Source organism: Magnolia sinica, chromosome 8, assembly GCF_029962835.1.
Source record: "Magnolia sinica isolate HGM2019 chromosome 8, MsV1, whole genome shotgun sequence".
Lineage (NCBI taxonomy): Eukaryota > Viridiplantae > Streptophyta > Magnoliopsida > Magnoliales > Magnoliaceae > Magnolia > Magnolia sinica.
The window spans coordinates 5,938,783-5,950,578 of record NC_080580.1 but is presented as its reverse complement, the minus strand read 5'-3'; the positions used below and the strand labels follow the sequence as shown (position 1 = coordinate 5,950,578).

Here is an 11,796-nt window from a genome sequence, read left to right as displayed (position 1 = left end):
AAACCGTAGCTCATATGCTACGGCTCCGATCCGTAGCTAAAAGTCAAAAAACCGTAGCTAAAAGTGACCACCTTCCCACATCCGTCCAAGCCCCTCGAGGGACTCCACGAGGCCCATTAAAAATCGTATGCTCCATCTAATATGTCTATCCGTTTTGAAAAATAATTTTAGGGTAAGATCCAAAAAATGAAGTAGTTCGAATGATCAGGTGGACCACACGTTAGGAAACAGTGGAGATTAATACCTATCATTGAAAGTTAGTGTGGTTCAATTGGACAAAATGTTTTGTAGATTTGTTGGGCTTATTTCCTATAAAAAAAATTACAAAATTAATGAATGGAGTGGATTTGTCAAATGCATCAAGATGGACCCCCTAAATAGAATAAAAAATCCGTCCGTCCAGATCCCACCAAACGTGTGAACGCCGAGGGCTGGTTACGGACGGAACAATAGCTACGGCTTTATGGATTTTTAGCTACAGCTTTAGGCCGTAGTAAATCCGTAGCAGTTACAAAATGCGGAAAACCGCGCTCCTTTTTCTTTTCCCGCTCTCTCAAATTTTTTTTATTTCGCTCTCACGTCCGTCCCTTTCTCACTCACTCTCACGTCCGTCCCTTTCTCTCTCACTCTCAATCTCCCACTTCTCTTTTCTCTGTCTCTCTTGATCTCCTGCACCATTGTTCGAAACAGAAAAATCATCATCGACATTCCTTAGATTGCATCGTCAGAGAGGATTTTGGTATGCGTTCTTCTCTCTCTCGATCTCCGGCCCCTTTTCTCTGTCTCTCTTGATCTCTATCACCTTGATTCATTGCAAATCAAGCCTCATCCCAAATTATTGGATGATAAGGCTTGGATGATGTTGAGAAATGCTACAATAAGTCATTGGACTGTAGTAGTCATCCAACCAATGGCATGAGAAAGGAACTGTTCACTCAAACAAGAAGCATTAGTTGACGGGCTGTTGAAGACAGAGCCTAGGGAGTGGTCATGGGATGATCAGAAATCCAATGGTGGGATTTCAAAGTGGGATGGGTTAAAAAATCAAACCTCAATCATAGCAAATGCCATACAAGGATAGAAAGTTCTTTGTATGATTACCTGTTGCTTGTGGAGCCTTTGTTTCTGAATCTTAATTGTACAGATGGGTTTTCTGAATTTTTTGCCTATATACACTCATGGGGTGGCACACCAGATCAATGATTTCAATTACTAGAACTCATATGAAGTGTTCTATATAGCATTTCTCTTTATTTCAATTACTAGATCAATGTTTTCAATCACTTGATTTCAATGAATATGAAATTTTTGTGGAGTTGGTTGTTAAAACATGCAGGGGAGTTGGTTGTTAAATGTCAATGAGATGTGATTTTGTGGAGTAGTATATTTTCAGTTTGATTGTATTCTCTCTCTATCCATTGATGGAATATACTTTCAGGGTATATTGTTGTTTGATACTCACAACAGACTACTATTTTGTTTGATGATGCTGGAATATTAGTAAAGGGTATTGATGTCAACACCCAACCTGATTGATTTGCTTACCCTCCATTTTCCATTTTGGGCATTCTAAAGAGTACATTTGTGGTAATATTTCAAGACCTAAAATTGAAAATAGGGTGCAGCTAAATCAATTGGAGTAGGTGTTAATAGCGACTCCCCTGATTAATCCAATAACCTGCAATTGATTGCTTTCTTTCAACTCAAAAGGAATGCCATAAATTTATAGTAGCCGCATGAATCCCTACTTTTAAGGTGCTGGCCCACTTCAACCACTCATGGTTCCACTACCTCTTGTTGCAATTCCTGCTTTCTTTCATTTCTGGTAATTAAATCACATATATTCAACTCAAAGAACTTTGCTACGTCAATATAGTAGTTACACAATTAGAATAGATAGCTTGAACAGGGAACTACCTCTTGTTGCATTTTAGCTAAGTACTTCAAAACTCTTTGGTGTTTTAGTTGATTTCAAATCAAGATCATAGATGCATGTATTTAGAAATATATTCGTGAACGAGTGAAAAATACTTATTAATTATTTTTTTGGTAAGGTGCAGGTTCAAAAAGGACCCTTTGGTTAATCGGGTTTCGCCTGTAATGGATAGGGAGTGGATAACACTAAGTTTTCCGGACCCATGTTTTATTTCTGGAATGAGAAGTTTTTTAAAGTTTGCGCGAGATCACCTTCCTGGTAGAGAAACCATTTTTTGTCCATGCACCACTTGCAGATGTGCACGTTTACCGATTTCTTATGATGATTTGGAAATACATCTAATGAAAAATGGATTCGATCCAAGATATAGGGTTTGGAACATGCATGGTGAGCATGTATCACCTGAGTGCACTGAGCGTGCATCAAGTTCCCAACAATGCCATAGTGTCCCAAACTTAAATGACGTTCACAACATGATCATTCAAGAACTCGGTGGTAATAACCTAGATAAAGTTGTCCAGGATGAGCCGAACGTGACCCCTGTAGTCGAAGGTAAATTTAGGGAAAATGAAAGTAATGATTTTGAAGCAAATCTACAAGAAGCAATGACTGAGCTATACCCTGGGGCAGAAGATTTCACCATGCTGACTTTCATTGTACAACTTTTTAAATTAAAGGTGAACCATGGATGGAGTGAAAAAAGCTTTACAGAGCTCCTTCAACTACTAAAGAAGGTGTTGCCTTCTGGTAATAAGGCCCCAACTAATACCTACCAAGCGAAGAAGATTATTACAAAGTTGGGTCTTGATTATGTGAAGATCCATGCTTGTCCAAATGACTGCATCTTGTACTGGAGAGAGCATGAGATGAAAACTAGTTATCTAACTTGTAACGCTTCTAGGTTCAAGACAAAAATGGATGATGATAGAAAACAATTTCAAGTACCTGACAAGGTGTTAAGGTATTTTCCATTAACTCCAAGGCTACAAAGAATGTTCAGTGTGCCATGGTTGGTGAAAGAAATGTCCTGGCACTCAACCAGGAAATTGCAACATGAAAAGATGGAGCATCCAGCTGATTCTATTGCATGGAGGAATCTCGATGACAAGTATACGGATTTTTCAGCTGAGTCTCGTAATGTTCGATTGCATTTGGCTACAGATGGGTTTAACCCATACGACACTTACAGCGCTTCATATAGTTCATGGCCCGTTATGTGTGTGACGTACAACCTTCCACCAAAGCTTTGTATGAAACCTCAATTTACTATATTGACTTTGCTCATTGAGGGACCGCGACAACCGGGAAAGGATATTGACGTTTACTTACAACCATTGATTGATGAACTTCAAGACTTATGGCAGAAAGGGGTCATGACGTTCGACGCATACCATAAAAACAAATTCAATATGCGTGCAGTTCTGCTCTGGACAATCCATGACTTTCCAGCATATGGCAACGTTTCCAGTTGTAGAACCAAGGGTAAATATGGTTGTCCTGTATGTGGTCCCAACACAGATTCCTTGCGACTCAAGTATGGAAAGAAACATGTTTATATGGGCCATAGACGGTGGTTGCCAATGTTGGACCAGGCTAGAAAGGACACAAGTGCTGGCACTTACAATAAGAAAGTGGAGATACGATGACAACCGATCCGTCTGGATGGGATTGAGGTCGAAAGACAAACTGCGAACCTTAATATGCGGTGGGGGAAGTCTGGGAAGAAGAATAGAAGGGGTATTGATGGAGGCCAACAAGAGCTAACCGATGACGTTGAATCACCGTGGTTCTTCAAATAGTCTATATTATTTGATCTGGAGTATTAGAAAGATATTCCCGTGTGTCACAACCTTGATGTTATGCATGTCGAGAAAAATATATGTGAAATCCTTGTCGCTTTGATGTTGAACACGCCTAACAAAACCAAGGATGATGTTAATGCGCACAGGGACCTGAAACGGTTGGGAATTAAGAAGCGTCTATGGCTGAAAAAGAGCAATGACAAGACGATTCAGAAACAAGGTCCTTTCTGTCTAAGAAAAGAAGAGAAAAAGCTTTTCATTCAGACTTTACATAATCTGCGTGTTCCTATTGGTTTTAGTGTGAACTGGAAGACCATTGTAACGGAAGATTGCATGGATTTAAAGGGAATGAAGTCTCATTCTTATCATGTGTTGATACAACATCTACTTTCAATTCTTATCCAGCATGCATTCAAGGATAAGAAGGTCATTCATCCTATAACTATAAGCTTTTGTACCTTCTTTAATGCCTTGTGCTCGTCAACCTTAAACCTTCAAACGCTCATTACTCTCGAGAGGGGCATGGCTAGGACGTTATGTCAGCTTGAGATTATATGCCCTCCATCGATATTTGTCATGATGATGCATCTTACCATCCACTTGGCCTACGAGGCTCGCATATGTGGTCCTGTATACTATCGATGGATGTATCCATTCGAAAGGTACGCTATGAACTTAGTAAGAGTAAATAGGTGAAACGTCTAAAGATGCATGTATATGTAATGTATCATTATTTTTGTCAGGTTCATGAAGATATTCAAGGCTTATGTCCGTAACAAGACGCGACCTGAGGGTTGCATTGCAGAACAATACATCCAAGAGGAGACGGTTATATACTGCAACCAATACAGAGGAAAACATAAAACAAGCCTCTTGGAAAAGCTGGAAAAACGTTTTGATGGAGTCATTCCAAAACCACAAAAGTTACAAGAAATTATTGACGATGATTCTAATGATGACAATGTTGGTCCAGTAGGTTCGAGTCAAAGTGTTATCCTAATGGGTATCGAATATGAACAAGCTCGTACTTGGGTCATGAAGAGTCATCCCAGCTATGATGCGTGGGAAGGGTATGTACTTTTAGCTCATATATATCTTCTTTACTTTATGCAATTTCAATATAACATTGGTATCGAATAACCCACAGGAAGTACAAAGATTTCTTGCAACGATGCTACAGGAGGACTAACAAGGTGCCTAGCAAGGATGAATTCATACCTTGGTTGAAGAGACAAATAGAGTTCAACGAATCTAACGAAGAAGAATTCAAAGATATAGTGAGAGGACCTCTAGCTTTTGCTACGCAATACAATAAGTATTGTATTAATGGTTTCCTTTTTGTCACTAAGGAATATGAGGAGAATAAAACGAACCAAAATAGTGGGGTTATGACAGAGGGTATGACCACTTTCCGATCTAGTGCTAAGGATATAAATACAGTGGATGAAAATCAACCTTACTATGGAGTCCTTCATAGAATTATCCAATTGGAGTACCGTACAGGGTATAAGCCCATCCTATTTAAGTGTGATTGGGTGAAGGTGACACATCATGGTGTTGCTGTTGATGTTGAAGCGAATCTGAGATTAGTAAATTTATCTAGTCTTTATAGTTCAGACAAGGTGACGAGCCGTTCATCCTCGCGGAGCATGCCGTACAAGTTTTCTACTCCAAAGATCATAAAAATCCTGAATGGCACGTGGTCTTGGAGGTTCCAAAAAAGATTTTTGTCAAAGAGGAGACATGCCTTCTATCAGAACGATTGAAGGTTGTAACTGATGCTGATGCAGGACCTGATCTCACCACCTTAGCAAATGCCGATGAGTTGATATTCAATGAACCTGAAGAAGTCAGCGTTGTAGTTAAGAAAACAAAGAAAAGAAAGCGATCAAGGAGAATCTATTGAATTCTTTGTATTTTTAATCCATGTAACAAAATGATATATATCAAAGGAAATATAATGAAGGTATGGATAATATAGTGAATTGTTTGTGCTGTAACTGTTATCTAAATTGTTTCTTAATCATTAGGGTTTTTTTTTCTATTAGCATATAAATAAGCACATGGACTCATAGCCAGAGGCATTGGGTGCAAATGCGAGCAACACCAAAGATAATAAGATAGTTCTCATTAATTAGATATGTAGATTTCATTTTTCTTATATATTGGCGATAATCAACGATGTTTATATATAATTATTATTCTTTTTTATGTAGATGTGCCAGCTTCTTCTTCATCTAGAAAGAGAGGCCCTACTAAGGGTGCTTCTTTACATGTGCAACCTAATAGGAAAAAAGTCCTTAAGACGAATGAATTCGGGCAACCGAATGAGGACAGTCTCAATCATAAAGACTTTGCATCACATATCGGTGTCCTAGCTCGTGCTCATATCCCGATCATATACGAGGACTTTCGCCAGGTGCCTTATGCACACATTCAAAAGGTCATAGAAACATTGTCACTGTTTTATGAGTTTGAGGGTCAAAGTTGGGATGCAGGTGTTTGGTACATAACACAACGCATCAATGAAACATGGAGAAATTATAAGAAAAGGTTGACTAAACAATATATAAAAAACAATGATCCTATAGTTGTTAGAGATAGTCCTGCCCCCCCAGGTGTCCCTATGGAGGATTGGAGGATCTTTGTGGATCAACACAACACCGAGCAATTCAAGAGAGTAAGTGCAAGGAATAAAGTCAATCGGGCAAAGCTAAAAGGACCTGCGTGTCTTGGGAGGCGCAGCATGGCTGTTACTCGCCATCAGATGGTATGTATATAAAGATAGGTATTATAGTTTAAAATTAAATTTAATTTTGATCTAATTAACTCTATTAATGATGTGTATTTGAACGATATGTTATGTGCCAAAGGCGATGGAGAGGAATCTTACCTCTGATGCCGAGATAGGTAGAGGTGATGTCTACTTAAGAGCCCATACGAGCAAGGACAAAGTCGTCCAGTATCCTGACCTTGTTGTAAGTGCACCCCTCTTACCACTAACTAGTACCATTATGAAATGTCATTATATAACTTTAAATTATTTTACGTTTATTTGTATTAATTTTGTCACAGCAAAAACTAGATGAGCTTTATAGTAGCAATCCTGCTTCTAAGATGACCGGCGTTGACGATGCCCTTACACAGGTACTAATAAAGTTTTAAAATTCTCGTCTTAGGTGATGGGTTGTTATATTAAACGTAAGGCGTGTTTGGATGCAAGGCATGCTCAGTTGAATTGAACTAAAGGAAACAAAGAAAAATGGAAAAAAACAATCTTGAATCAGGTATCATTATTCTAATTTGAATGAGGTTGGCATTGCATATCATGTATTTTAATTCAGACTCAAAATCATCTGAATTTGCAGTTTCGGCCTTTTCCCCTCTAGCAGCGTGCTTGTTACTGGTTTTTTGTCAAAGTGAATGCTTTTTTGAATTTGATTGAAATTAAGGGCCTGCTTCCCACCTAAATGAAACGAAATGACAATTTTGACTACTACCCATTTAGCATATTCATCTTCTTTTTCTTTTTTCTTTTTGCATGCTCCAGGCGGCAGTAGAGATCAGCTGTGAGCCATCTGTCAGGATTTTTTTTTTGTTTTCTTAACATAGAAATCGATTGAATTCTTATATGAATTGTATTGGCAGGGTGTTAAAAGAGCTGATCTCACAGAGGATGAGACTGCCTTGCTTGAGCAAGCCCTAGCAATGTCAATGGATGATCCTATATCTAGTCAATCTGGTGATGTGTTTGTGGGAGATACAGATATGTCAGAGCCAGAATGACATGAGCAAGGTGCTTGGAGACCAATCTTTCTTGTCATCTATTCTTGCTTCGCTTCCTGGAGTTAACCCTAATGATCCTTCAGTTAAGGATTTGTTGGCATCTCTCCAAGGTCAAACAGAGCAAAAGAAAGATGAAGATAAGCCACCAAACGAGGATGAAAAGTGATGGTGCTCTGTAAGCTGTCCATGCCTCCACATGCTCTCCAAAGGTCAGGTTTGTGATATACATACAGAAGGCTCCTAGGAAAGTTTGTGAGAAGTAGACGTCTCTTTTCAACCATGAATGAATTTGATTTAAACAGTTTCAATGTTTCCAAATTATGATGACTTGATGTGAAGCTCACTGATATGCAAGCTGTTCTTGTTTGGGACTTTGATGGTGGCAGCAGCAGCAGCAGTTAGGGAGGTTATTTGTGCATTCAATTAGAGGCCTTGGTAAATTCCTCCTAGTTTGAATTAATCAAACAACCACCTATTGTAGGTTATTTATTTCCAAAGCACTGGTTTAAAATGGATGCATGCCTGTCATCGAATTCTTTGACACGGACCATGCAAACACGCCATCAAATTCTGAGGTTTTGCACAGTGAATTTGAACATTAATCTAGTTTGAACAGTGAATTTGAATAGTGATTGGCATTGGTATCATCATATCATGATCCTGGTATGAGCACTGCATGAATAATGTTGTGTTCAGTTCATTGCTATCTGAATCTGGGTTCTGTTTTTCATGAAACCAAAAATGGCAAAAAACAAAAAAGAAAAGAAAAGAAAAAGACATGGCACCAATCTCTTCATCAGTGTTTGTAATCTGTCATAGCCTTTAAACTTGAAATTCTATGGAATGTGTAGCTACCTGATTGAGAACTTGTCACTAATGATGGCTTATATATATTTGCAACAAAACGAATCTGTCACTAATGATGGCTTTCAGGTTAGACAGCAAATGTTTTAAATAATATATTTAATTTTAGCAATTATTATGTTTGATAGTATCAATTGTTTCAAATGCCACCCACTGTTTTGATAGAAAGATATTAATATTTTCAGACCTCACCTCTTCTCTAACCTTATCTTGCATTTTATACCAGATGTGCCGAGATCTCCAAGCCCAACTGGCTGCTGCAGAGGCAGAAAGGGTAGCGGCTAAACAGGAGAAGCGTGAAAAGGAGGAATCTTTTTCTTTTTTCTTTTGCTGAACAAGAACTCATCATGGAAAGGGTGGTCCAAGAGTCAAAGAAACTTCAGCAGGAAGCAGAGGAGAATGCGAAGGTAATGATAAAGGTGACAGCTACGAGCAACAAAGACTAATATAATTCATAGCATTGTCTGATCGTCTTGATGCTCTGTTGCAGCTACGGGAGTTCTTAATGGACCGTGGTCGTGTTGTCGATGTATTGCAGTAAGTCTCCATTCCCTCGTTTCTTGAACGCTTTTCTTATGTAGTATATCATGGGATTAGCTATCTGTTGATAAATTTTTCTTGGGTATTTTAGTCCAAATGCAGCATAATCTAACTTTGATTTCTTTGAAAACTTGGCTGGTCATTCATTCATTTCCTAACAATGAAATTCTATCATAACTGGACAAAAAACAAGCGTCTTCTGGTCATAAATGAACTATTATTAGCATTCCTTTCTTGTCACTGTCTTAGTGCAGACTCTTAGTTGGCCCCAGTAGCAGCAGATAAATGGATCTGACTCTGCGACATTGTGATATTGCATTGAAATGTTTCTGCTTTAGCTTATCGATCAGAAGAGAAGGATATACTGTAAAGGCATGTTGTCATCATAATAGTAGCCTTGTCCCAGCCATTTGGGGTCAGCTTTCACACGGAATGCATGAATCTTAATGTTTTCCTCAGATGAGAATAGTTGTAAACAGAACTTGATTTCTCAAACCTGATGAAGTTTGAAGGATAAATCTTAACTGTTTAAAAAATACATCAATTCTTTTTACTTGACCCAATTTCTGATGAATTTACAAGGATAGAGATGATGTTTGGCCGAACAAAAAGGTGTTTTTGGTTTTGCTAGCAATGGTGCCATTGGCCTTCACATTTCTGTGACCTGACCATTCACTGGTGACGCCATCATGAATTTGTTCCCAAAGTTCACCTCTGGAAAATCTTGCACATGCAGTTTGACTTTTCCAATTGAATGTGGACATGACATTTTAAGGAAATTGGATTGCTAGACCCCACAGTGATGTTTATTTGTCATCCAACCTGTTCATAAGATCATACAGACATGGATGAATGGAAAACAAGAATATAAGCTTGATCCAAAACTTCTGTGCCCCCTAAGAAATTTTCAACCGTAGTACATTTTATCTGTTTCATGTGGTGTGGTCCATTTAAACAAAAATATAAGCTTGATTCAAAACTTTTGTGCCCCCCAAGAAATTTTCAATCGTAGAACATTTTATCTGTTTCATGTGTTCTCGTAAGGAACACATAAATTTGGAGCAATGGTTGAACGAAATTCTGAGCACATACAAGGATACTTTTTCGAGGTGATTCACATGCTTTATTTCATTGCCATTGTATGAATGAACTTGTCCTCAATATATGCTGCATTTTTTTTCTCTTAAAGCTTCTTGAACATGAAAATGTTTAGAGTCCACTCATGGACATGTCTTTCTTTCTTTTTTCCCAGGATTGCCTCAAGTTCTTAAAAGAAATACCTTCTGCAGCAACAAATGATGCATCTGCCAATCCTTTCCAACATTCCAGCTTTGTCATGAATCTTTATCTAGAGACAAGTTCTACTTTTTTGAAGGTTTTTGCTTCCAAAATTTCCTTTTCTATTACCTATACACAACGTCATAGAGAACTATTATGCACATAAATATTTTACAGGTCCTTCAAGCCCATTCTGGCTAGCTCATCTCCCACCAACTTTCTGAGGAACTGAGAAGGTTGCAAGCATCATCTTTGCATGCTAATCCAAGACTGCAAAATGGAGCTACAGATTCATCAACACATGATGCATCATATCTGATTATTCATTGGCCTCTTCAGATCAACAGAAAATAATCTTTTTTACCATCTCTGTCCAAACACAGTTCAAAATGTATGATTATTCACTGGCCCTTCACTCACTGTTGTTGTTTAAATATATCTTAATGTTGTTGTTATACAGAACAATGGTAGCAGATTTTTGAAGTGTGTGGAACAGTTGTTGGGGTATGAAGGGTTTAGTTGAACAGTTGCTGTTGTATAGAATAGTTGGTGAAGGTTTTTGCAGATTTTCAGAGAGATATTTGAATTTAGCTTTGTTCTTTTGCTCTTTTTTCTTGAATTTGAGGTTGAGAGTTTGGAATTTTAGGTCCTCAGGGAGAGCGATAGATTTTGATGTGATCTTTAGTCTTTCTTCATGAACTGGAAGTAGGTATTTGGAATTATAGTTTTTTTTTTTCTGATAGAGATTTGAATTTTAGATGTGTTGCTCTTTCCATGTGAATCTGATTTTCTTCTAACATCTTTCTTACTGTAGATGGGGTGTTAAGAAGCCTCAAATCATGAAAAATTTTGTCACAATCTTGTCGAATGCAGGTCTTGGGATGGCCATGTTCGGTCTCGGTAAGATCATTGATATGCTCATCATGTTCAGTCTCGGTAAGATCATTGATATGCTCATTCGACGTGAGGGGTGTCATCAAGAAATATGACAGTCCCGAACAAAGTAAGTTTGCTTATTCTATGTACTTGCTATGAATTTCTTAAATCTATATATGCTTTCTCATCACCGTGCCTTATTTTCTTGCAGTTCTTGAAGAATTCTTTCATTTAAGACTTGAGTTCTATATAAAGAGAAAGGTGAGCTTTGATTTAGGCCCCCCATTTTTTCTTTTTGGTAATTGAGAAGATGGTAGTATTGACTTGCTACTTTCATGCAGAAAGTAATGTTGGATAATCTTGAAATAAAGCTGTTGAGATTGTCTAACAAAGTCAGATTCATCATTGGGGTGGTAGAAGGAGAGATTATTGTAAGTAACAGGAAGAGAGCAGATCTGGTCCTCGAGTTGCAGCAGAAGGGTTTCACACCGTTCCTTAAAACCAAAGGCATTGATACCAGCGAGGCAATGGAAACAGAAGAAAATGAAGAGACACCGGAGGTGGGAATAGTTGTAAGAGCAAGTGATTATGAGTATTTACTGTCGATGCCGATTGGATCTTGTTGTTAATGAGAACTTTAAATAGACATATAACTATTATTATGTTGGCATTGTACTTTTGTGAATGAAAATGAATGATTGTGTTTGATTGAAT

At 38.1% G+C, this 11,796-nt stretch overlaps 2 protein-coding genes across 6 annotated transcripts; both read left to right on the top strand.

The window, feature by feature from the left end:
- Positions 1-6,104: 6,104 nt before the first annotated feature.
- Positions 6,105-7,690, top strand: LOC131253803 (26S proteasome non-ATPase regulatory subunit 4 homolog). The gene is made up of 4 exons (XM_058254941.1): positions 6,105-6,508; positions 6,612-6,716; positions 6,814-6,885; positions 7,505-7,690. The coding sequence occupies exons 1-4, from the start codon at positions 6,365-6,367 to the stop codon at positions 7,688-7,690; spliced, it is 507 nt and encodes a 168-aa protein (XP_058110924.1). The 5' UTR covers positions 6,105-6,364.
- A 935-nt stretch (positions 7,691-8,625) lies between these two features.
- On the top strand, positions 8,626-11,736 carry LOC131252714 (DNA topoisomerase 2-like). 5 transcript variants are annotated; one of them, XR_009174658.1, is made up of 4 exons: positions 8,626-8,795; positions 8,879-8,925; positions 10,181-10,303; positions 11,080-11,284. XR_009174658.1 is itself a non-coding variant. In XM_058253387.1 (4 exons), exons 2-4 carry the CDS (start codon positions 8,916-8,918, stop codon positions 11,709-11,711), a joined length of 348 nt encoding a protein of 115 aa, XP_058109370.1. In that variant the 5' UTR covers positions 8,626-8,795; positions 8,879-8,915; the 3' UTR covers positions 11,712-11,736. The 5 variants fall into 5 exon arrangements, 3 of the variants coding, with proteins under 3 accessions (XP_058109370.1, XP_058109369.1, XP_058109371.1); XR_009174657.1 differs by lacking the exon at positions 11,080-11,284 and adding an exon at positions 10,384-10,433 and having other exon boundaries at positions 8,626-8,807; XM_058253387.1 differs by lacking the exons at positions 10,181-10,303; positions 11,080-11,284 and adding exons at positions 11,294-11,343; positions 11,424-11,736.
- The last annotated feature ends 60 nt before the right edge of the window (positions 11,737-11,796 follow it).